At 41.2% G+C, this 27,265-nt stretch overlaps 1 protein-coding gene across 1 annotated transcript in view; it reads left to right on the top strand.

Moving 5' to 3' along the window:
* The window catches only part of SLC30A7 (solute carrier family 30 member 7), a 76,223-nt gene that overhangs the window by 2,734 nt on the left and 46,224 nt on the right, over positions 1-27,265 (top strand). Inside the window, 6 exon segments of the mRNA XM_033916825.1 lie at positions 9,015-9,069; positions 9,071-9,129; positions 11,749-11,836; positions 16,215-16,352; positions 21,892-21,985; positions 21,988-22,032. Of these exon segments, the coding sequence (XP_033772716.1) occupies positions 9,015-9,069; positions 9,071-9,129; positions 11,749-11,836; positions 16,215-16,352; positions 21,892-21,985; positions 21,988-22,032 (479 nt within the window).

The raw sequence follows: 27,265 nt of genomic DNA, 5'->3' as shown, positions 1-27,265 counted from the left end.
TAAACCAAGCAACAGTCCATACTGTTTGGCAGCACCCAGCACCTCTTCACCACCATGGGCACTAACCTGTGGGGTACTAAAGGGATCAATACTATTATCTAATCTGTTTAATGTCTACCTCAAGCATTAGCCAAGTTGATATAATCCAGGGGTCTCAAAGTCCCTCCTTGAGGGCCGCAATCCAGTCGGGTTTTCAGGATTTCCTCAATGAATATGCATGAGATCTATGTGCATGCACTACTTTCAATGCATATTCATTGGGGAAATCCTGAAACCCGACTAGATTGCGGCCCTCAAGGAGGGAGTTTGAGATCCCTGATATAATCAGTGGATACTCAGTTTTATATCTATGCGGATGATGTGTGGCTACTCATACTCATTGAGCCAGACTTATATACAACTCTGATTAAACTTGCAGGTTTAACAGCAGGTTAAGAATGGACAAAAACTACTACTAATTTCCATATCGCTGCCAGACATACATGGCACTGTACATTAAACATGTAAGAGACAATCCCTGCTCAATAGAGTTTACAATCTAATTGGAACAGACAAACGGGTTAGGGAATTTTCTATACCATTCTCTCAGGAGCGCTCAGAATGGTTTACATGAGTTATTCAGGTACTCAAGCATTTTTCCCTGTCTGTCCTGGTGGGCTCACAATCTATCTAATGTACCTGGGGCAATGGGGGGATTAAGTGACTTGGCCAGGGTCACAAGGAGCAGCGTGGGTTTGAATCCTCAACCCCAGGGTGCTGAAGCTATAACTTTAACCACTGTGCCACTCTCTTCCCGTCCCTGTGAGTCCTTTTCCTGTCATTGCCTCATTTTGCAAGCTCTGTTCTCATCTGCACAAGCCTAAAATGCTTTAAAATCATAAGTGTCTGAGGCTTGTGTGGTTAAGGCAGAACTTAGAGGAATGGGACAGCGATAGAACTCACCTGAACAGGAAATTGAGTTCCTGTGGGGACAGGGAAAAAGTTGTCCCCGTGTCATTCTCTATTCCATACCTCATTCTGGCACTCCAATAGCTTTTTCTCAGTATTTCAAGCTGGTGCTCCAATAACCAAGACTGATTTTGGTACCACCATCTGCTTCTTTCTGCAGATGTTTGAGTGCTTTGTTGTGATCCCCCATGACTATTAGTTTTTTGCTGCTCCAGCGTCATTGGGGGGGGGGGGGGGGACAGGGACATAATGACGTGACGCACTGGGGCTGAGGAAGTGTTGGTTAAAATTGTTCTTCTTTAAAATATTGTATTGTTCTTTCATGTGTTTGTTTGTTTTTTTTGCACTACAATTAAGATATGTGCAGTGTGCATGGGAATTCATTCATGTTGGGGTTTTTTTCCCCCAAACTATAGTCCAGCCCCCAACAGTCTGAGGGACTGTAAACTGGTCCCCTGTTTAAAAAGTTTGAGGACCCCTGTGCCATCTCTGCTTACACTTCATTCTGTTAAGATGTCTTCTTTATATCAATTACATTTTAAGGTTTTCTTTATCAAATTTTTTAAATTCTATTAACTGATATATATTAATAAATTATTAATAAATATGGTAAATAGTGCTCGGAAATAAAAATGTGCCTTAATTCCATATTTGAATATTGTTTTGTTACTGACATTTGTCTGTTTATGTCTAGGTTGATCTTTCACTCTCTTAGGTCAATTTCTTCATCTTAACAAATAAAAATAAATAAATAAATGTTTGATTTCAGCAGTATACTGTATATACAATAGTCCATTTTTTTTGTCAGTCTGAAGCTTTCTTAATTGTATCAAATAGTACCCGCATTGTGTTTTTCATGCATAGTCCTATAAAACTATGAATTTGAGTTCTTAGTGGTTTTCCTTGTCTTTTATAAGTCTAGATGACTTCATGAAACAAATCTGTAGATCAGATTTGAATTCTAGAACAAAGAAGATTCTTAACTTTAATTTAGGATGCTGTATCAGAAAGATATTGAATTTCACGATATGATCTATGTAGTTTTATATAACTGCTAATTCATACTTCTGATTAGCATGTAGATTTAACCTTTCCTGTCCACTTTTTAGCCCATTTAATTTTGCTTTATTTGAGAGGGTTGACTCTTTTAATTTTTGTGCCTTATGAGTAACAGCAAAGAAGGACTTAATTTCATTATCAGTTTTTATAGTTCTTTGTTAGTCTAGACTTTCTGTTTGACAGGAGATTGCATTTCTGCTAACAAGCTAGATTAAACATCTCTGGCATTCCCTTTAAGTAACAGGGAATGCCAGAGATGTTATGTTCAAATAATTTTTATTAAAGTTTAAAAGGAGTGCTAGAAATATAAACAACAAAGCATAACTGAAGTCTTACCAAAGTGCACAACACAGTTTCCAACCCCCAGCCACCCCCCACTTCCCAAAGCCTGAGGTTGAACAGCAAATCCAAAGCAATCAACACAAAAGGACTGTAACATCACAAGTTCAAGAGTCGACTTTGAGCGCGAGGAGTGAGATCCATCCAGAAACGTTCCCAAATCAAACAGAAGTGGCGGCCTGGTCCTGTAGCAAGAGTATCAAAATGTCTACGTTCCAAAGAAGCATGGACAATCATCAAGGACCGCCATTGACCAAAGGACAGCAGGTCGCTGGACAGCCAATTAGTGAGAATGGCTTTCTTGCCCAGAAGCATCGCTGTAGCAATAAAAGCTATCATTCCTTTTGGTTTCGGGGATTGCAATAGTATAATGGTTCACAGTCATTCACACGCAGGACTTGCGCGCGCTGACATTGCAGCGCAGACAGTTCAGCGCAAGACCCTAACGAACCGCCTAAAAAGTTACTTTTAAAGAGCTCCGATGCAGGGTGTGGGGGGGAAACACCCCCAGCTTACTTCATACTCTTCGTGCTGCCATTGGGGGGGGGGTTTAAGGAAAAAGTTAAATTTTCTTTATAATGTGGGGGGTTGCACCCCCTACACCCCCAACGGCAGCGTGAAGAGTATGAAGTAAAGTGTGGGGGGGTTCCCCCTCTACACCCCCCATCAGAGCTCTTTAAAAGTAAGTTTTTAGGTGGCACGCTGGGGTCTTGCGCCGAATTGTCTGCGCTGCAATGTCGGCGTGCCAAAGTCTTGCACGCTTTTGTCCCATCACCAGTATAATAGCCAAATAGTGCTCGAGGGGCTGGAGTCCAGTGTTGGTCCCACAATGTAGAAGTGTAATGACCCAAGCAGAGCCAAAACTGGTGGATTCGGGGGCATGACCAAAGCATATGGCCTAAGGAAGCATGCGCCTGCGTAATTCCCATCCGATAAGCGCGCATGGGCGGTGTATATAGGGAATATATTAATAAAAATATTTGATATTCTATATTATATCGGCACTTTCTGTATATGTCTTGATCTCTTTTTAATTTCATTTTTAGATCTTGGGAGTTTCTTAAGCCTTTTTATCAATGATTTTCAATGTAAGTTTTGAAGGTATTCAGAACTTTGATTTGCCAAGATTGTCGCACAGTTCTTTATTGCTAGAGTGTATCAGAGCCCTCCACCTCTAGTTCAGGAAATGATTTAAAATCATTATCCTCTGAAAGATGGTAAATGGTCTCACTGTAAATAGATGTCTGCACAAGAAAGAACTGTCAGTATCTGGAGAAAGACCAAAGATTATGCCGACATGGAGCCTGAATGCCCCCTTGGCATGGTCCCATGGCCAGGGCAGCCTAGTCATGTTTTGTCTTTAATAGAATACATTTAGATATATGCTTGTGAGAGGGACAAGAGCAGGGCAGAGTAGTCTACAGAGGCCCCAGATAAAGGGATTAAATCCCAATACTCAGGCAGGTCTAAATATGCCACAAAGAGCTCCAGAACCAGTAGAACATCTAGAACAGACAAAACAGGCCATTCTAGCAGATCATCTGCAGTCTCCATGTCTGTCAGACTAAGAATTCAAGAAGAAGTTGCAAAAACAAAAGCTCTCTATAGCCAGCATGGAGCAGCTATTGAAATACAGAAATGAAAACTAGAAGAACAAGAGAGGGCAAAGGTTGAAGAAGCTACTGCAAAGCGCAAAAAAGGCAGAGCTTGATATTGCCTTGAAGGTGCTACAACAACAAAAGGAAGTGGGACCCATTGAGGCGCAACTGAAGGTGTTGGGAGCCACAGAGGCTGACGGTGGGGAGAGTCAGTTGAGCCATATCAAAAGGGAAGATCACACACAGCGTACGTTAAGAGTATGTGAAGGCCTATGCCTCAGGGCAAAAAACAAACAATCACAGTCTGACTCGGAGCAGTCACTTGGTGAAGGGAAAGCACATTCCTTAGTAGCAGAGTTAAGGTCGCCTGAGAGAAGCAAACTGAAGGCGGAGCGCGCCATGGAGACAAAACGCCATTACAGTGGTCCACACGCAAGCAAGCACACGGATGCACTGCTGCCGGCTCTCGCTCCAGAAAGGCTCCCCGAGAAGAATGCTTCATTTCTAGCTAAGATTCTGACACCAGACAGGAACACGGCTGCAGTGAAGACTGAGCAGCAACATTTCCTTCAGTATGCTGTGATTAAGGAAGAGGCACCTGAAACACCGTACTCCATACCTATTTATAGGCCAACAGCAAGTAGTCAACCACATCTACTCACCGCCCACACTATAGGGATCTCAGAAAGAGAAGACCTTGCAACATACATGGCATGCAAGAAAATAGTAAACATGGGGCTCACCCAATTTAATGATAGCCCAGAGAGGTACCATGGATGGAAGGCTGATTTCCAAGTTGCTATATCAATCATAAAGCCAAGTCCCAGGCAAGAGATGAATCTAATGATCAGGCGGCTGGGGCCTGAATCATCTGAAAAGATAAGACGCCTTAAAGATGCATTCCAACATGATGATGTTCAGGGCCTGATGGAGATGTGAGAGGGGCAGAATAGAGAACTTCCCAAGACTTACCAGCAAAGATCATGACAAGCTGCTGGACTTGGGAGACCTCCTCCAAGAACTGGAAGCACTTAAGACTGATCCGAGTCTTCCATGCCTGAGCTACCTGGATACGTGCTGTGGCATAAAGAAGTTCACATGAAAGCTGCCATATGATGTCAAAAGAAAAATGGTCAGCTCTAGGTATGAAGTATAAGGAGGAGAGCCAAGGAAGGTTCCCCCATTCACCGTCTTCATAGACTTCATTTGAAAACTGGCAAAGAGAAGAAATGATCCCAGTTTCTGGGATGATACACCTAATCATGTGAAGACAGGCTACCTCCAGAATGAGAAGCCAGTAAAGAGGTATGGCAACTCTGCTAGAAAGTCTGTAGCAGTGCACAAGACAGACATACTACCCACATTAGCTCAACCAACAGACCCTCCTCCAACTGTAGAAACAATAGAGGATCCAGAAAGACAGTGTCCAATACATAGAAAACCACATCCTCTTCTGAAATATCGAGGGTTTAAGGAGAAAACCTTGGGAGAATGAAAAGAGCTGTTGAGGAAATATCGAATTTGCTATAAGTGTTGCTCCTCAACCAAACACATGGCTAAAAACTGTAAAGCAGCCATTAGAGAGTTCCTCAAAATCATGGAACAGGAATTCTCTAAAGATGAGTCCAACAGTTGGGTGGACTCCTTTACCTTTTTGGACACCCAGAATACAACTTCCAAATAACAGAGAGCAAGCTCAAACTCGACTAACTTCACTGCAGAGAGTCTTGCGGAAGAAACCGGAGACAAAACAGCACTTTATATAACATTTATGCAGAACAGCTGGACAATGACCATGCAGAACCAGCTCCACCATTGAAAGAGGAATGAGGAGTGCTGGTATTTACCTATCTTTGGTGTATACCAGCCACAAAAGCTAGGCCAGATCAAGATTGTACTTGACTCCAGTGCTCAATATCCAGAGATTGGCTTTCTGCCCTTACATGGAATATATTACCTTCCTGTTTCTAAGAAGGCTTCTCAACCTGAGGTCTCGTCTGATTCATCGAGTCCAATGAATTTAACAAGAATATTGGAAACCTCAGAGGACGAAGTTACTTCATATTCTACACTCCTGGTAACATTTGTCTTTCAAAAAGACAAAGAGGCACTTCTTGGGCTGTTTCTTAGGCTTAAAGAAGTGACCTTTATGGATTCTAAGATCTCCATGTTCCTAGATGTCTCAAAGTTAACTCAGACAAGAAGGAGAGGGTTCCTACAATTGAGACAATCCATACTTCCGTTGGGGACTAAATTTCAGCTTAGATATCCTTGTAAATGATTGATCCTTTTAAATCAACATTCATATATTTTTTTTCGACCCCCCCCTCCCCTCTTGGTTACGGTTTTTTCTAGAATGAAAGGGAGTAATACCTTCCAATGCCTCCACAGTGATGTAGGTCCTTATGAATAATGTAGAAGATGTAACACTACACTAATGATTTTTTTCTTTATTCTCGTTAAATATCAGATCCCATGATAATGTGAATTGTCTCTCCTAGATTGTTGACTTTACTTGAGAGATTGGTAATCTCATATTGAGTTTTATTTATTTAGGGTTTTTTATTTTTTTTTTTTTTTAAATCTGTATGTAAAATCTCTCTTTTTCTATATATATTAAAATATACAGTACATAAACCAGTAAAATATATATATATATATTACTGGTTTATGTACTGTATATTTATAAAAGTATAAATAAACAATAAAAAACCCAACATATAGCAAAAGGTGGCAATATGCCAGCTAAACTACTCTTTTTCCCTCTGAAAAAAGGGTGGAAAGGGTGAAATTTGCAGTGAAAATAAGTGATAAACCATGTGTTTGCATAGTCCAGTCTTAAAAAGTAATTTTAAGAATAAGGTCCAGTAAAAAATCATATAAGAATGTCTGTCTGAAATTTTACAGAAAACTATTTTCAGTGCTGCTTCTTAAACTGCCTGAAATAGCCAAGTCTTTGTTCTCTCTCAGCCTGTTTCAGGGCCATTTTTTTAGCTAATGTATTTTTTGTTTTGCTTTGAGGCCACTTTCCAATTCGAGGCCAGTGGCAGAATAGAACAGGACCAATCCCCTCCTCCCCCTAACTTTTTTTTTTTTTTTTTCCTTCAGAAGACTATGAAAGTACTTTTGTGGTATTTTTCTTTTGTAAAAATATTGGCCGACAAGATTATTCCCCTTGTTTATACTCCTGAGGAAATGAGCAGCTGTGTGACACAGAATTTGTGCATAATGCCTACCTGTGCAGAACCCTGCTTTTGCTACACAGAATTCTGCTTAGGCTTCAAGGAGGCATGGCGACACCTCTGGCTTGCTCCTTTCATCTGCTGTGGTTCCACTTCCTCCCTGGCATTCTTCAGCACAGGAAGAGGAGGACAGCAGCTAAATGTTGGGGCCACATCCTCTTTCTCCTCTGTTACATTAGCTCTGACCGCTGAATTCAAAACATAGTGTTTAAAGTGTTTCCTGATTTATTCCCCTGTATCTCTTGGAATGAGATTTTGGATTTTGCTCATGCCCCCTCCCCCTTTTTCCCCCCCTAGTGGTAGTTCAAAGCAAATTACATTCAGATACTATAGGTACAGTATTTCCAAGTCCCTTGAGGACTTACAATGTAAGTTTGTACCTGAATCAATGGAAAGTTTAAATAACTTGCCCAAGTGTTCAAGAAGCCACAGTAGAATTTGAACCCAAATTAAGCTACTTTTCTACTCTTGGAGTGGTTACGCTTGGAAGGATCCAGGGGAAGGATCTAGGTGTCATTGTTGAGGATACATTGAAACCCTCAGCTCAGTGTGCAATGGTGGCTAAGAAAACAAATAGAATATTAGGAATTACTGTATATACTCGAATATAAGTCAAGACCCCCCAAAAAGGAGGAAAAATGGTTGACTTGAGTATAAGTCAGGCAGCTTAATATTCAAGTGGCCTGCCCTGCCAAGATCTGCACACAGCCCCTTCCCTCCAGGCTTGCAACCCTGACCTCCCTCCCTTCCCTGTCCAACGTACCTCCTCTGCCACTGAAATCCCTGGCGGTCCAGAGGTGTAGCATGCAGGAACAAGCTTTCCGTGCTACTGCCCCGCTGCTAACCCAGTCAGTTGCTGCCGCGAGTTCCGGCTTCAGCCACTGAGTGGTACCGAGTAGGAGCACACTTTGGTGCTACTGCTCGGCGCTAAGCGGCTTTCTGAATGGCTCCCGTGAATTGCTTCCATACTAATTCATAAAGGAATTTCTTGGATATTATTCTGTCAAAACACTGAGGCTGCATCTTTAAATGCATTGCCGTAGAAAAATGTATTGCATTTATAGAATATGATTCTGATAAAAGCTTCTCAATCAACAGGATGCTGGCCAGAGGCATAAGGAGAGAATGTAAATTATGGAGCAAATGACCATTTGGCTCTGTTCTGGTTTACTAGTTTATTTGCAGCTCCTGACTACTGGATTTAGAGTTAAAACTTAAAACTCGCTGGCCACATGACTACCTGATAACTGGTGGCTAAATTGATTTAATTTTATATACTGCTTTAATTGTATCAAAGCAATTTACATCAGTTAAACAAAAGCAACAATAAGTTACATCAAACGCTCATTTGATCTCAATGGCTTTTAATCAACTTGGACACTTTTTTAATACTATATTTTTAAACATTTTTTCATGTTAAGACTTCAGTGTTTCTTAACTTACATTGCATGACAGAGTGCACAACATGTTTTGTATTTTATTATATGTCTGCCATTATCTTGTTGGGCAAAACATTCTCATGCCTGACTATTCAGATTAAAAAATGTGAATTTGAAAAAAAAAAAATACATTAATGGAAATTAACCCTTTTTATGAAGCCACATTGGGTTTCTTTTAGCGCAGGCCGCAGTAGTAAAACGCTCAGAGCATCAGAGCTTTTACTACTGCGGCCTGCGCTAAAAAACCCTAACGTGGTTTTCATAAAAGGAGTTGGGGGGGTTAAGTTAGCAAGGACTTTGGATTGTCAACTCTTAAGTAAAAAGTGTATTGTAGATGTTAGTCTCCTCAGCAGAACTGAGAATAAACTTAATCTTTTCTGTGTTTCCAGTTTAGGTTTAATTTCGGATTCCTTTCATATGTTCTTCGACTGCACAGCTCTTTTAGGCAGGATTGGTAGCATCTGTTATTTCAAGGTGGGGTTCAAATGACACATTTTCTTACGGGTAAGACTTTTTTCCCCTATATTTTGCTAGCTCAATAAATATAATGTAACTTTTGATATATCATTGTCTTACTTATCTTACAAAACTGAATTGTTTTAGCTTGTTTGATTTATTAGAAATAATTTTAAGGTGGTTGTACCTGCATAATCTTGCCAATTGTTAATTTTAAATAAATTGAAGAAATACGCCAAAACAGAAAGTGCTTGGACTATTTTTCTAAAGAAGCCCTGCAGAAGCAAATAAGAATTTTTTTGTTTTCAAACCAGATGATACATTGGACAGGTAGAAAGGCTGCAGTGTTAGGGTCTTATGCCATTTCAAGTACTAATCTTGATAAATTAGGATTGTTACTAGGGAGCAAAGTGATTTAAAAATACCATTCTCCTAATATTGCTAATGTATGAAGTCTATAAATGAGGGCAAATCAAAAGTGAAAGCAATTGTTAAATTATGTCATAACTGGAACAGAGCTTGCAAAATGCAACCTTGCCTGTTGGATAGTTTGTCCATGCACAGTGCAGCGCTCGGCCTTTTGTCTCGTGGCAGCCATGAGGTCAGAAACATGAACACTCCATTGCATGATTGCACCATCAAAGAACAATGTGCAGTAGTGAGTGAAACCTGCAGAAATTCACCATCAGATATTGACACAGTATGGACATAGCACCATGAATCAATGTAAGGTTTATGAGTGGGTAAAAAAGTTTGAAGCAGGAAGAATAGGTGTAACTGACCAAGGTCGTTCTGGTCACTCATCAACCACTGAGATTTTAACCTCTGTTTTATATTTGTGGTATATCAAATAAATTGAACTTGAATTGCATGCACACACACACAAGAGCACACTGACAGGGCGGATGCCTTGATTAGAGAAGACCACAATGGATAACGGTGTCTCAGTTGGCTGCAAATTTGGATATCGGCTATGGACTTGCATTTGGCATGATGACTTGGGATACAGGAAAGTCTGTGTTCAACAGTGGGTTCCTAAGCAGCTTACTGATCTGCACAAGCAACAGCATTTGGAGGTTGCGACCCAGTTCTTGAGACGGTTTGAAGATCTGAGTATTCTGAAGAGAATTGTCATCGGCGACGAGACATGGGTGCATCACTGCGACCTGAGCAAAAGACAAAGCATGATGAAGTAAAGGAAGCGGTGCTCACCTAACTTCGGGAGTTGCTGTAAAACTTCTTTTCTGCAGGAATGCAGAAGCTGGTTGAATGATACAACAAATACGTCGTATTGCATGGGTACTATGTGCAAAAGTGGTATGTTCAATTGCATACAACTATTTCTATTAAAGCCATTAAATGTATTTTGCCTTTAATTTTTTATTTGCCCTTGTAGTTTTGCTTTTGGGGTAGTAACTATGGTAGCTCATAAAATATGCGTAATTATATGAGGGTCATTTCATAAATAATACACACTATTTAAAAAAATCTACATGTTTTATTTTTTTTCAAGTATTTCTTTACAATCCTTCAATATAGTTTCCCTGCTTTGCAATGACCGAGTCCCAATGTCCGGGAACCTTCATTATTCCATCCAAGACATCGTTTTAGTTCAGTTGCCGAATGGCTTGGATACCGCGAAAGAAAGCTCTTCCAGAGATGCAAAACGATGTCCACACATAGGTTGTTTCAACTTTGGAAAAAGGTCAAAGTCTGGTGGACTCATGTCATAAGAACATAAGAATTGCCACTGCTGAGTTAGACCAGTGGTCCATCATACCCAGCAGTCCGCTCACACGGTGGCACTCTGGTCTAAGACCAGCACCCTAACTGAGACTAGCCCTACCAGCACACGTTCTTGTTCAACAGAAACTTGTCTGGACTGTAGGGAGCACGAGGTAACACCTCCCAGCCGTATTCATGTAGTTTTCAGTGACGTTCCCCTATGTGCGGGCGGAGCGTTGTCAATGAAGAATGAGTGGGCCCAGCCAAGAGCAACTGAGGTCGGGTTTTGTGCATTTTTCTGTGCATTTTTTTTTTTATTTTTTGCAAAAATCACAATAATACAATGCTGTGACACTTCTTCCACATGGAACTTTGTCGGTGATGATGATGCCTTCATGATCATAAGCAAAAATTTTTTTGGTTGTGGGGAAGATGGAGCTCTCCACTCGTCATTGAAAAACTACGCAAATATGGCTGGGAGGTGTTACCTCATGCTCTCTACAGTCCAGACATGAGTCCACCAGACTTCGACCTTTTTCCAAAGTTGAAATAACCTAAGTGTGGATATAGTTTTGCATCTCTGGAAGAGCTTTTTTCTGCCGGTACCCGAGCCATTCGGCAACTGAGCAAAACGGTGTCTTGGATGGAATAATAAAGCTTCCCAGATGTTAGGACTCGGGATGTTGGAACCCAGCAGCGGCAATTCTTATGTTCTCAAGTTGTCAACCCATTACTTTAACCACAAAGCTACCCTTCTATTACTGATTTTTACAGAAACCACATTGCTGACATCAGCTTCCCTTTCCCTCCTTAAATATTGCCTCCATGATTTTGTTATAGTATTTCAGAGGAACAGGAGTAGGAGTTGATTTTATTTAGCAAATAAGTGCTGTAGTGCAATGAAGTAATTATGCTTTCCTTCTCTTCTCTTTTGACTTGTAGGTATGTCCGGGCTGAAGTTATAGCTGGTTTTGTAAATGGTCTCTTTCTGATCTTCACAGCTTTTTTCATTTTCTCTGAAGGAATCGAGGTATGTCATCAGGATCTGTAACTACAGCCATGAGAAAATTAGTTTGTATTGATTTCCTTCTCGGTTCCACTATACTAGATTCAGGCTTAGACATATCTGCATTTGATTATAATATGAAGGGAACAAGGTACAATATAGAGCTTAAGTATTTTTTTTCTTAATTGAATTTAAAGTGTATTGATTCCCTTTTTCAGTTTGGTACATATCGTCTTAATGCTTTTTGGGTTTTTTTAACTTTTATTTTTATAAATTTCAATTGTACAGTCACATAATTATAAATGTAACTGATGTAGCAAGATATAGAAAGGATAAAGAAAAAAATAAAAATATTTGTCCAATGCATCCAAAATTAGGTAATAGGGCTAAGATATAAAAATAAATATAAAGGAAAAAAGAAAATAACCAAACATGATAGTCAGAAATGTCTGTATTCTATAAATGGCGCCCTAATCGGCAGCCATCTAGTGACGCTTAAGTTCAGGATCTGCGCCAAACTTAATTTTTATAATTGGCATGGTATTGATTATGCTGGGTTTCAGCCAATCAAAATAATAAAAATTAATTTAAGAGTTTGGTGAAGGCGCCATCCAATGCCTAGGGATGCCTAATGACTCCTGTGTTAAAAAGTAGGCATGGTTATGGGTACAGAATAGGCATGGTTGACTTAAGTGCCATCAGGCATCTGACATAGGCACTGCCAAATTAGGCAAGTGAAAAGATGGCCTAATGGATAAGCACCTATGTCTAGGACGCCTAGCAACGCCTAATTTCATTTAGGCGCCCCTAGGTGTGAGTCTATATATGGCCCATTTTTTGATTGATCATGCCGCTGCTTTCTGTCCTCTCCTCCTCCCCCTCCTTTCTGTCCTCTCATGATTTTCAATATCACCTCTCCACGTTCAGCCTGCCTATCCGACATTGCTGCTTGGATGTCTTGCCGCTATCTCAAACTCAATATGGCTAAAACTGAACTCATTATCTTTCCGCCTAAACTCACCTCCCCCCCCTCTCGCCGTTCTCTATTTCTGTGAATAACATTATCCTCCTCCCTGTCTCATTGGCTCACAATCTTGGGATGATCTTTGACTCCTCTCTCTAGTTTTCTGATCAGATCCAACAAACCGCCAAATCCTGTCCCTTCCTATTCTATAATATTGCTAAAATCCATCCTCTTCTCTCTGAACACACTACCAAAACTCTTGACCTCGTGCTTAGACTACTACAACGTACTTCTCTCGAACCTCCTGCGCACCCGTCTCTCGCCTCTTTAATCCGTTCAAAATTCTGCTGTGAGACTCATATTCCATGATTACTGCTATTTTCACATTACCCCTCTCCTCAAGTCAATTTATTGGCTCCCCGTCCATTTCCAAATACAGTTTAAACTCCTCTTTCTTCTGAACAGGGACTGTCTATTGTATGTTACAATGTACAGCGCTGTGTACACCTTTTCAGTGCTATAGAAATAATAAATAGTAGTAGTAGTTCTCCCCATCCATCTCACCCTCTCTATGAGTCTAACTCTTTCTGCCTCATGCACATTTTTTCTCTCTCTCCTTGCCTCTTCCCTCGAGTGACATTTTTCCTTCCCACTCCCCAACCCATGTTCTTTCTCCATGCATCATTTCTTCCTCTCTTCCACCCCATGTCCATTTCTCCCTCTCTCATTACTCTCACTCCTCCTGTAACAATTTTTCTTCCTTCCTTCCCTCCCCCCAACCCCACTTACAGCTAATATGCTCTCCCCATCTCACCTTCCCCTCCAGTGTGTAGCATCTTTCCTTTCCCTCCTCTTCTACCAGGTCCAGCAGCAGCACCTCTTCTCCCTTCCCTTTCCCTGCCCCCTGGCCAGCAACACCTCTTCTTCTCCCCCTTGTCCAGCAGTACCCCTTCTCACTTCCATCCTCCCCTTTTCCAGTAAAACCCCTTTTCCCTTCTATCCTCCTCCTCCTCCTTGTCCAGCAGTACTTCTGTCTCTAGCGGCAGCTCACTGTGTGCTTTTTAACTTGGTCACACAGCTGCCGCTAGGATTAATTTAGACGCGGTTTCATCCAGAAGCCTCTGGGCCTTTACTAGGCCGGCTCGTTTCGATGATGCCGACCTAAACCACATCTAAATTAATCCTAGCGGCAGCTGTGTGACCAAGTTAAAAAGCACACAGAGCTGCCGCTGTTGGTCGTGGTGTGTGTGTGTGTGTGTGTGCAGAGAAAAACGCGATGGCAGCAGGAAGATGCTGCTTGTAAGGAGGAGAGTGTGTGTAGGGAAACGTGCCAGCACGTGAACCTCTGGCCCTACAGGAGGTGCTTCGCAGCGAGAGGCAAGTCAGCTGGCCGGCGCTTCTCTTCCTCCTCAGTGTGCCACACTTGGAATCTCAGGAGGCACACTAGTGTGCCGCGATACATTGTTCTAGATTATAATGGAAGGCTACTGATTTTTTTAATCTGTCTGTATATCTATGTCCCTTAATTGCTTATCTCAGAGCACTGAAGCTCCTTCAACACCATTACTAGATACTATGATACTGTGATATTTGGTATGGAAATGAGAGCAAAAAGTCAGATTTCTGCGAATAACAATAAATTACTACTTATAATGACTGGTGTTGCCATTCAGCAAATTACATATAATTGGAAGGATTGGAGGAGATTAAATTACAACTTCTGGTGGAATTCTTTATGCCATATCTATAAAATGGAAAGGTTTATTGCATTACAACGGGGATATTTTAAGAAGTTTCAGGATGTGTGGAAACCATTGACAAAGTATTGTAAAGATTAATTTGAATTTGTTTCCCTTATATTTATCAACTTAAGGTATAGGGAGGGGGGGAAGTTTATTATTATATGTTTTATATGATAATGGAATATATGGGAGGGAGGGATGGGAAAGGGGAAGGGATAAGAATTTATGAAATATATCAATGATTGTTTGTAAGTGATGTATTTATTGTTAATATGAATGAATATATTTAACACTTAATGTATTTTAGAAAATGAATAAAGAATTAATTAAAAAAAAAAAACACCAGTACTAGATAACTTTGGAATTCTCATTTTTGCAAGCCAGCATAGATGATGAACCTGTCTCACTGTAGAAGAGCTGATATGGATTTACTCCATGTACTTTCTGGTCCCCCAAAATTACAAATGTATTCGATGTCCCATTCTAGACTTAAGTCTTGAACAAATACTTGGAAGAGAAAAGGTCAAGATGGTCACTTTGGGCTTTGCAATTTCCCAGTTTTGACCTGTTTCTGCTCAGTGTTCCAAAATTGTGTTTAGAAATAAAAATTTGAACAAAGGCTGCCTAGGCTACTTCGGTTTATAAGAAGCAAACACGTGGTTTTTCATCCAAGTTGCAGGAGATTCAAGATGTGACCTCTTTTTTATGTCTAGCTTTTAATACTGGGATATCCACAATGGCTCGTATTCTCTAACCGGCGCTGTTGCCGAGGTCCGGCTGCCTTAAAAGCAACCGCCGATCATGTGTCAATCGCACAATGGCGCCAGTCACAAAATCACATCTTCAGCAATGGTAAGCACCAAAAATGTAGACCAGGGTTTTCCAGGCCTATGTTTCTGGTGCCTGCCTTTGATATGACTTGCGCCTCTGTAAGCACTTTAGGCCACCTGATGCCACTTCTGGTGTTAGCCACACCCATATTGGGATTAGGCGGCCTAAAGTGCCTACAGAGGCGTGATTCCTGTGCTGATTTTTTTAGGCCAGTAGACACCTTGAAACTCTGTTAAAAATGCCATTTAAATGGTGGTGTTTTTTTGTTTTTTTTACTGAACTTGGGTCCCTACTGGCACCTAAAAAAACGGAGCCGTTTAGAGAATCCTGGCCAAAATGTCTTGTCATAGTCATAGTGAGGGGGGGGAGTGGAGGGCGGTAAGAAGGGGTTCATGTGATCTTTATTTGAATGATTAGTCAAGACCTAATCTTGATCAACTGCTACAGTTACTAGGGTTTTAGCATCCTCGTACCAAGTCCAAGCAAAAGCAATATGTACGTACTAGAGAGTCTCTCTTTTGTGTGTATGAGAGACCGAACTGCTAGCATTCAAAGAAAGTAACATATTCTGCTTTCAGAGAACATCTTTTTAAAAGGGATAAGTTTGAGTTATACAAATCCTCCTTCCAAAGCAAAATTTTCATATGGAGTGTCATGGCAGCATTTGAAATGACTATATACCAGCAAGGAAAGGTGCTTGTTTTTCTCAAACAGTTCTTGGTTATGTCATATGACCCACATGTGTGACTGGTGAGCTGCAGTGTGCAAAGAATACTTTGTAAGTGGTAATCTGCTTTGTGCTTTGTTTCTGTATTGCCTACATTAATTGCAGATTTAATATATATATTTTTATTTCTCTTTCCAGAGAGCACTTGAGCCCCCTGATGTGCATCATGAGAGACTGCTTTCTGTTTCTATACTGGGACTTATAGTAAATCTTATAGGCGTGTTTGTTTTTAAACATGGGGGTCATGGACATTCTCACAGTTCTGGTATGATATTTGTAGTGTTTGTGGTGATAAGCTATAGTGGGTAATAAAACGCTAATTTTACATGGAGTCTTTTACATAACAGACTTTACAAAGAAAATGCTATCTGATTGCCACTTTCCCAACTGAGTTGTGTGCCTCCATGCTTAAAGCTGAACTAATATATTATAGAAAAATGACCAGTCTGCCCATCTGTGCCAGCTACCCTCCCTTTCACTCCATTAGAGATCTGCCCATCCGTGCCATCTACCCTCCTTTTCACTCCATTAGAGATCTATGTGCTCGTCTTAAGCTTTCTTGAATTTGTATAAAAAATTTTTATCTCCACTACCTCCACTGGGAGGCCAGTGCATGAATTTCCCACCCTTCCTGTGAAGAAGCATTTCCTCAGGTTACTTCTGAGTCTCTCATTTCATCTTCATCCTATGTCTCCTCATTCTAGAGCTTCCTTTCAGTTGACAGAGACTCCTGTGCATTCATCTCTTATATCTCCCCCTCCCACCTTTCTTCCAAAGTATACATATTGAGATCATTAAGTCTGTCCCTATATGCTTTGACAAAGACCACTGACCATTTTAATAGCTGCTTTTAGGATTGATTCATCCTATTTATATCATTTTGAAAGTGTGGCCACCAGAATTGTACACCATATTCTAAATTAGATCTCACCAATGTTTTACCTTTTCTATAGTGTCCCTTCAGACAGACACAAACGACTGGGTTATGTCCCTCTACCAGCAGGTGGAGACTGAGAACTACTGGCTTGTACAGGACCTATATCTAGGCTATGCAGTTCCTGTGCAGTCAAGTCTGTTCTGTTGCTAGCAGGTGTTGAGGTGGTGAGTCTGTGTCCTGTTCTTTTTAAGCCTGGGGGTTTTTGCTTTCCTTTTGAAGTTTTTACATTTTTCTTATTTGCCTCCAATTTACTGCATTAAAAAAAAAAAAGTCCCTCTCAGTGTTTATCCTGGACTGAAGTGGGGGCTCATGAGGGTCTCCATTGCCTTCTCTCCTCCCTCCCCCGATCTTGAGGTGCCTCAATTGTAAGCTCTGTGGCAACTTGGGAGAATCTGCTTCTTTTTTTTTTTTTAATACAGAAGCTTAGAGTTACTGGCTGGTTTTTTTATTTTCACCCCCTGCTATGGTATCTCTATTGGCCTGCCTTTGTTCTCGGCTGTTCCCAAGTCTGCCTCGCATCTGATTTTGGCGGCTGGTTTCACTTTCGTTTTCTCCCATGATGGTCTTGGAGAAATTCAAGTGCTGCCCAGGGTGTTCCTGTCATGGAGTTGATGCAGTAGGAACCTGCAAATATTGTTTATCTTAAGGAGTCAGTTTTCTGGAATGTGAAACCGGGCCAGATCTGTTGGGAGAACCTTCTTGTCCGGGTGATTCGGTTGCAGTCGGGGTAGGTGAGTCTGGCTTAGCAGCAGCTCCAGCTTTGGTGGGAACCACCTCCATTTTATCTCTTGCATCTGATGTTTTGGGCCTGAATTTGCCCCCACGCTTGCAACATGTGGCTGGTCTTCAACTGGGGCTCCACAGAGGGATCCAGAGGTTTATTTTTTTCCCCCCGATTTTCATTTTGGCCATGTACAGGGCTTTTTGCCTTAAAAACTCTGATCTTATTCCCCCTCCTGCTAGTCTTCCTCCTCTTCTTCCCTTCCTCCTCTCCTACTCTTCTTAAATATTGCAAAATATCCTTTAGAGAGGATTTTGAAGATAGTATAGATATCTTTTCTGATGAGTCCTCTTTAGGCTGGGATAGATCCTTTGGATGCAGTGGGTCCAGAGACTGAGGAGGATTGGATGGAGGACCAGTGCTCAGTATTTTTCACCATGATGAACTACAAGAATTGATTGTGCAGATCTCTTTGGTTCTGCATATTGAGGAGGCCCTGCAGGTTGTGGATCCTTTATTGAAGGTCATCTGTAAGACCTCTTAGTCTTTTCTGATGCATCAAGATATCAGAGATGTTAATCCAGATGCAGTGGAAGTCTTCAGGTTGGCTTGTTCTGTGGTGCATCTCTGAGGAAGACAGGAATTCCTTGCATCTTCCGATTGTGCATATGGTTCTCAGTGGTTACAGAAAAAAATACTGTACTGGTGGATGGGGGCACTTCCCTAAGGAATCCTAAGGGACTGAAACAGCAGATATAATGATAGATAAAGGCCAAATTGCTCATCCAGTCTGCCCATCTGCAGCATCCACTATCTCCTCCTCTCCCTAAGAGATCATGTGTCTGTCCCACACTTTCTTAAATTCAGGCACAGTCTTTGTCTCCACCACCTCTACCAGGAGACTATTCTACATATCTACCATCCTTTCTGTATTTCTTTAGATTACTTCTGAGCCTATTACCGCTTAACTTCATCCTATGCCCTCTCATTCTGAAGCTTCCTTTCAAATGATAGAGACTCGCCTTGTGCGCATTTATGCCACATAAGAACATAAGAATAGTCTTACTGTGTCAGACCAATGGCCATCTAGCCCAGTAGCCCATCTTCACGGTGTCCAATACAGGTCACTAATACCTGGCATTCCACTGTGGGTTCCTGCCTGACTGAGTCTGCAGTGATGGTTGAACTCCCACAATCTTTTGCAGAAAATGAGTGGATGGTGGTAATGATGGATGCCAGCCTTTCTGGTTGGAGGGACACATTGTTTGAGTTGGTCTGCACAGGATATATGGTCCCCAAAGGAGGTCCAGTGGTCAATAAATGGGTTGGAGACCTGGGCGATTTGGCTGGCATTGTTTGTCTTTCACAGTCTGCTACTTGGCAGAGCAGTTTGGGTTCTCTCAGACAATGCGACAGTGGTGGCATGTGTCCATCAGCAGGGAGGCATCAAAAGTTGGTCCTTGACCCAGGAGGTCGCCTGGCCAGCACGCTGAATGCTCTGTGCTTTTCCCAATGCTCATAGGAACTCTATGAGCATCAACAATGCAGAGCATTCAGTGAGCTGGCCAGCACTAAAGGCCTCACTAAAAGTCACAACAAATTGCCATCTTGGTTTTGGCCCTCCTTTACAAAGCTGCTCTAGTGTTTTTAGTGCTGTCCTCGGTGGTAACAACTCCGACACTCATAGAATTTCTATGAGCATCAGAGTTCTTACCGCTGCGGCCGGCACTAAAAACGCTAGAGTGATTTTGTAAAGGAGGGGGTTTATGAATAAATTAGTGAATCATATGAGGGCTGTTCAAAAAGTATCAGACCTTTATTCATAAATACTCATATTCAGATATCCACAATTTTATACTAATTTCCTTCAAAGTAGTCCCCTTGGGCTGCCACACACTTCTTCCAACGGTTCTGCTACTGTTGGAAGCAGCGCTGGAATGCCTCTTTGGAGATTGCTCGCAACTGGTCCGTCACATTCTGTATGATGTCTTCTCTGGTCCTTATCTTGGGAAAAAGCCAGAAGTCACACGGAGCCATGTTGGGAGATTAGGGAGCCTGAGGAATCACATGTGTGTGTTGTATTTGGCCAGGAAACTCCATATCAAATGTGAAGAATGGGCAGGTGCGTTATTATGATGGAGTTGCCAATTGCCTGGTGCTTACAGGTCTGGCCATTTGCGTCTCACAGCGTTATGAAGGTGACGCAGTACACCTTGGTGATGGTTGTGCTGTGTGGTGTGTACTCATGATGAGCCATGCCACTGGAGTCAAAGGAGACGGTCAGCATGACTTTGACATTGCTGCGGACCTGCCTTGCTTTTGTTTTGCCTCGGGGATGTTGAATGCTTCCATTGTGATGACATCAACTTGGTTTCTGGGTCGTACCCATAAACCCAGGACTCATCACCAATGATCACAGTGCTGTGGAAGTTGGATCACTGTTCACAGTCTCCAGCATGACTTGTGCGAGCTCCAAATGAAGTTGCTTCTGCTCGATCATTAGCAGCTTTGATATGAACTTCGCTGAAATTCTCCTGAAGATCAAATCCTCAGTCAAAATGGAATGAATGGATCCAACGCTGATTCGACAATCTTGCATCACCAGGATCCTCATTTGGTCAATGATGATCTCATTTCTGGATGACGATCTCATTTCTGGATCTCATTTCTGGGCTTACCAGAACGTGCTTCACTCTGCACTGATGTGTGGTTATCTCTAAAGCAGTTGTAACACTCCTTTATCTGTGTGGTGCCCATTGCTTCGTCCTCGAAGGCCTGTTGAATCTTTCGGATTGTTTTCACTTGGGAATAGCCAAGCTTTACACAAAATTTAATGCAGTAGTGTTGTTCAACTTTTTCTGTCATTTTGTCAAAAAAGAAAATCCGACGGCACTCATACTTCCTCACTCATTGGCGGTCTGCCGGTTGCTGACAGCTTCTGTAGGCGGGAAAAAATTAAGGTCTCCTACATACGTGCACTAAACCAGTGTTTTTCAACCTTTTTACACCTATAGACCGGCAGAAATAAAAGAATTATTCTGTGGACCGGCATCAGTCCGTGGTTGAAGAACTCTGGGCTAAGTTGTAGGCCAGACCCCACCCCATAATAGTACTAATTGCACCTTGCACGTCCGGTGCCCTCATCTGGAAGCCTTCCCTCTGACGTTGCAACGTCAAAGAGAAGGCTTCCGGTTTCAGGATACCCTTAGGAGCCACTGCCTGTGGCTTTGTGTACTGAATCGTTAGGAAGAGAGAGCTGGCTCGAAGATAATGCCGCATCGATCGCACCGTGGACTGGCAGTTGAAGAACACTGTTTTGGGCCTGATGCACGTGCTGGCCCTATGGACCGGCAGGAAATTTCCTGTGGACCCGGCACTGGTCCATGGACCGGCACTGGTCCATGGACCGGTGGTTGAAGAACACTGCACTAAATCATGCCTCCCTAGCTTTATTTGTTTACGCAAGAAAAATTAAGGTCTGATACTTTCTGTAACAGCCCCCATATAAAGAAATATATGTTTAGCCTTTTAATGATTAAATATAGGGGTCCTTTTTACAAAGCTACAGTAAAAAGTGGTCTTGGAGTACCCTTGCGCAGGTTTTTTCCCACATGCTAAAATTATTTTTACCACAGCCATAAAAAACCCTTTTATATTAATGACATGCGCTAATGTTACTATTGGTGTGGCAGCCATTAAAAAAAAAATTAGTGTGTGCGCACTTGCTGCTCTCCATTTTTGTAGGTGGTAAAGGCTCTTGCACTGTTCCTGTGCTAACCAGCTAGCATGTGGTGGTGTAGCTGCACTAACTGATTAACACAGGAATTGTACTTGGACACACACCTAAATAAAAAAAGTGTAATTAGTAATATTCACATTTGTCACATACTGCAGGACACCTGAGCATGTTCTGTGGTATGCCATGTTAAGCTGCGTTAGGTGCACGTTAACACCTAACGCAGCTTAGGAAAGAGCCCCAAAAGCAACTTAAATAATAATTATGAAGCTAAATTCTGATTCATTCAGAGCAACATTTTTGAATATTCTACTCTTTCTACTCCATTCTTCCCCAAGACTGTTTGGATTATAATCATTAAGGTAGTCAAAATAATTATAAAAATATTGTTTCAAACGTTTTCTTGTGGAAACTTTTGCAGGGTCATGGACACAGCCATTCCCTCTTTAATGGTTCCCTCAGCCATGGGACACAGTCATGTGGGCATGGCCACAGCCATGAGTCTAAACATGGACAATAGCCAATAATGATGGACATGGGCACGGACATGGGCACAGCCATGGTAAGTTGTTGAGGTTGGTGGGTTTTTTGGTTTGTTTGTTTTTCTTTTGGCATTTCCAGTTTTATCATTTTTGAAGTGGCCATTTTGTTTTCCCCTCCTCCTGCTTCACAGAACACACTGTTACTTGGATTTGGTTGAAAGACATTTTGACTAGCCATGAGTAGCCTGAATCCTAGACACATTTCTTTCAGGTGGTGAAGGTACAAATATATAAACCTACAACTCTATAACATTTCTGCCCTGCATTTTCAGATTTAGCTAGTTTTAAGTTTATTCCGGTTTTTGATTAAACACTTGTTCAAAATGCAAAGCGATTTACAAAATATTAAAAAATAACATATAAACAAATAAATATTAGACATACTGAACATACTTGGCCATGATAACAAATCTACTAGTGATTTGTCAAGTAAGACGTATATGACCAATTACAAGTTACATACTGGATAGGTGGAACTGTAGAGCCCCTAGAAACAAATAGGGAAGGGGGGGAAATACAATCGTCATAGAAAGAGAGAAAAACAATTAAGGTAAATACAAAAGGGAGATGGGAAGATAAGAATGAGAAGCAGAAAGAAGTAAATTGTGGACAGTTTCCCGGTGGTGAATGTAACCATTCAACATTATTAAGATATCATATGTCAGCTGAAGGCATCTTTAAAAAGAAAGCACTTTAGGCTGCTTTTAAATTTTAGTCTTATACATGTGTTTTTTTTGGAAAGTTTCATTCTGTTCTATTCTATAATTCCTTTATTTCCAGATATTCAGGCATGTTTTCAAAACATTTTTATGTGTCAAGCGATGTAAAGGTCATTTTTTTGGCTTGCCTAAATAGGTCCTTCATCATATAGTATGGAGTGGTGATAGTGCCTGTAGTTTTCAGAACTGCAATGCTTAATTGTTTGCTCTTTTTTGGCTCAGTGACTTCCTCCTTTTTGGGCAGCCAGCTCAATTGGAACAAATATCCACTAGTCTAGATTTGCATCTTAATCAGTCAATTGTCCTTCCAACATTCTTTCCAAAACCGCATACCTTGGACTGTAAGTGAGCCTTGACCTGTTTGGCGCAGACTAAAGCCCATAGATGGTCCACCCAGCTATTCTTTTGACACCAACAGGATGGGGGATGGCCATCAGTATCCTTTACTTATACCCTGGCTGGGCTAGTGCTTGAGGGTCATGTCATGGCTGTGTTCGTAACCCTTTTGAGGTCAGCATCCATAGAGGAGATGTCAAAAGCTGCAATGTGGTCTTCAGTCCATACATTCACATCTCATTACTGTTTCAAGCAAAATACTTGATGTGACAATAAGTTTGGCCAGACAGTCTTGCAGAATTTTGTTTCGTATTTAGAATCCAACTACTCCCTCCAGGCTGCACCTCCACAACCAGTCTGTATATTGTTTGAGATTAATTGAGGTCAAGATAATCTCACCATTGCAAGACTCTATGTTCTAATGTTTTCGGCGAACCTGAGAGCCCCTTTATCATCTTGAGTGCTCTTCTTTGAACCTTTTCTAATCTGCCATATCTTTTTTGAGATGCAGCGACAGAACTGAATGCAACACTCAAGGTGAGGTCGCACCATGGAGTGATACAGAAGCATAATATTCTTGGTCTTCTCCTTCAAATAAGATCAAGGATGATTCCATAAATTTGAATGGGATAACATATTCCATTCTACCAATTATTAAAATTTTGGGAATCCACTTTGATCTAAATTTATCATTTGATTTTCACATTAACATTCTTGTTAGAAAATGTTATTTTCTGTAATAAAAGCTTCGAACAATTAGGCCATATTTTTACCTTTCCTCCTTTAGGCTATTGGTACAGTCACTTATTCTAAGCACTTTAGATTACCGTAACATCCTTTTATTTGTCAATCTGTAAGATTCTCCTACTTTAAATAGTAAAGAACTTTTCAGAATAATCAACTCTTTGTTTGAGATTAATTTACATAAATGTCTAAGACAGATTTTCCACTTTCTGCTACAAATTTAGCAACTATTTTGCTATAAAAATTCATAATTTGAGATCGTCTCTTTTAGGTTCAAACTCAGATTTAGGAAAAGAAAGTTCAGCTGTTGATATGATCTGGAATCATTTTGAAAATTCAGACTGGAACCAATTCCTCAAGCTGTATTCAAAATAATGTAAAAATCCAATTGCCTATTGGATAACTGTCTTTTATGAAATCAGCCCCTATCTCCTTCAAGGCTGAACTCTTAAACTGGATTTCTTTATGCATGTGTACTGGCAAATTTCCAGCGGAAGTTGGTCATATCCTTGTGACTCCTGTTATTAAAAATTCTAAGGGGTCTGTTTCCTTGACTGCCAACTACAGACCTATTGCCAACATACCATTTATTGTTTAAACTAATGGAAGGACTGATTAACATCGATTCTAGTGAAATACTTAGAGAAGTTCAACATTCCTTCACAACTATCAGTCTGGTTTTCGTACAAATCATAGAACCGAAAAAATTTTAGCTTCCATGACTTATCTTTTCCATTTGTTTTCCCTGGGGGAGAAAAAAACGCATTGGTACTGCAGTTTAACCTGAGCAATGCCTTTGACCTTGTTGATCATGATATTTTTGCTTAGATGCCTTGATTTCCATTGGCATTTCTGAATAGGTACTGAACTGGTTTACGGTTTTCTAAAAACCCCAACCATATCAACCAGGTTGGCAGGGGAGGGGCGGGGCCCGCCTCATTTGGATGGAGGCCGGCTGGCCGGCCGGCCGGTGCAGGGACCCTGTCCGTCCATCTGACTTGTTCTGTGAGCCTTGGGGGGGGGGGGGGTTCCGAGAAAGGTTGTTTTTTTTTTTTTTTTTTTTTCCATTGGAGGGGTTCGGGGACTGGGAGGTCCGGCAGAAGGGATTGGGCACCACCTTCCTACCACGATCGTACGTGGGGATGGGTGCCAGCCATCAGGCAGGAGGGGTTGGCTACCTCCTGCCTCGATCGTATGTGGGTGGGGGGGGACTGGCAGCCATGGCCGCTATAACTTATTTGCAGCAGGGAGATCCCTTGCGTCTACAGTAACACGGTTCTGTAACTGGCTTGTAACCATGGACATCGGTTACAGATTTGGGTTATTTTGGGTGGGCCTAGGCCTGATTCTATATAGGTCGCCCTTCCCGGGCGTCCTGTTTAGAATCCATGCGTAGTGCCTACTTGTTCGCCTTTCTATCCTTGAAGAGCTGTATCTACAAGAGATTTCTTGATAGAACACCTATCATTCCAAGCAGACAAATGGAATAACTATTTAAACCAACTTTATCTCAAATGCACTTTCTTACCTAAACTTTTTAGGAAGTCAATCAAACACTTTATCTCTTTGATAAATTTTCTTTGACTCCACTTCTGCCTTGCTGTACTCATAAAACACTTCCAGGAAAAATTTGAAAATATTGCTATCTGTATACAGTCTCTTACTCTGTAAACTGCTCTGAACTGTTTGCTGGTATTGCGGTATATATATATTATATAAATCAAAAGGTTGCAAGTTATTCAAAATACTGCTGTTCGTTTTTAATATTCAGTCTGAAAAAAATTTGACCATGTAACAAAATATTACCAAAAAATTGCACTGGCTGTCAATTGAGATCGAGAATATTGTTTTAAGTTTGGTTGTATATGTTTTAAATCGTTACATGGTCTTTTTTACCTGGTTATTTTCTTGACCGCTTTGAATTTACATAGAAACATAGGAAATATGATGCAGATAAAGGCCAAATGGCCCATCTAGTCTGCCTATCCGCAGTAACCATTATCTCTTTCTCTCTCCAAAGAGCCCACGTGCCTATCCCAGGCCCTTTTGAATTCGTACACAGTCTGTCTCCACTGCCTCTTCTGGGAGACTATTCCATCTACACCCTTTCTGTAAAAAGTATTTCCTTAGATTACTCCGGAGCCTATCATCCTCTTAACTTCATCCTATGCCTTCTCATTGCAGAGTTTCATTTCAAATGAAAGAGACTTGACTCATCCACATTTACATTACATAGGTATTTAACGTCTCTATCATATCTCCCCTCTCCCGCCTTTCCTCCAAAGTATACAGATTGAGTTCTTAAGTCTGTCCCCATACGCTCATGATGAAGGACCACATACCATTTTAGTAGCCTTCCTCTGGGCCGACTCCATCCTTTTTATTTCTTTATGAAGGTGCGGCCTGCAGAATTGTACACAACAATTACAAAGCAGCAAGCTTCCTAGTTGCATCTCCTGAGCATAAAATGCTTTAAAATTTGTGCCATCATGAAGCAGTTTATACTCGGGAGATATGGCTAGGGAGCTTGCTGGTTTTGTAACCGTTGTTTATCTTTGGGCATTCTTGAAAATTATTCTTGTGCTTGTTACATTGGACGACCTCTGATGCAGACGTGTACACTGAAACATGGCCCATATTGGGGCCTACAATAAATAAGCTGTTTATCTCCATTTCTGGAGGCTCTTGGTGCTTTTTGTTTCTGGTTTGTATGGTATATTTTGACCATCTTTTACAGTTTCAATTTCCAGTCTCGGTACATATCCCTATGGCATGCCAGTATTCACCCCTTCAATTGGGAAAAAATGGCCTTTTAAACCTACCCTCTGTTTTCTGTACATATAACCAATTCCTAATCCACAATAGAACATTGCCTTTTATCCCATGGCTCTCTCTTAAAAATTTCTCAGAAGTCTCTGATGAGGAATTTTGTCAAAAGTTTTCTGAAAGTCTAGATACTGTCAACTGGCTCTCCTTTATTCACGCCTTCAAAGAAATGCAGCAAATTGGTGCAGCAAAACCTTCTTTGGCTGAACCCATGTTGACTCTGTCCCATAAAACTTTTTGTCTACGTGTTCCATAAGTTAATTTTTTTAATAATAGATTTCACTGTTTTGTCCAGCACTGAAGTCAGGCTCTCCGGTCTGCAATTTCTCGTATTACCCTGAAATCCTTTTTAAAATTCTGCATAATATTGGCTACCTTCTTTTCTAGTTAATTTATGTTTCTAAGGGTCCTGTGTTTGTGTAACGGGCAAGAAGGCACTCACATATGCGTAGTGGGGCCACTGCCAAAATCCTCTTGAAGTCACAGCGTGTAAGGTAGCGTCTGCACCTGGGCCTTTCCCTGATGTAAGGATACCTGTCCTCGGGAAAACACCTGCTTACAGGTTAAGTAACTTTGGCTTTATTGATTCATGGGATGAGGTTCTTTGACACCAAAAGTGCATACAAGA

The sequence above is a fragment of the Geotrypetes seraphini genome, chromosome 12 (assembly GCF_902459505.1).
Source record: "Geotrypetes seraphini chromosome 12, aGeoSer1.1, whole genome shotgun sequence".
Classification (NCBI taxonomy): domain Eukaryota; kingdom Metazoa; phylum Chordata; class Amphibia; order Gymnophiona; family Dermophiidae; genus Geotrypetes; species Geotrypetes seraphini.
This window is presented reverse-complemented; position numbering and strand designations above follow the sequence as displayed.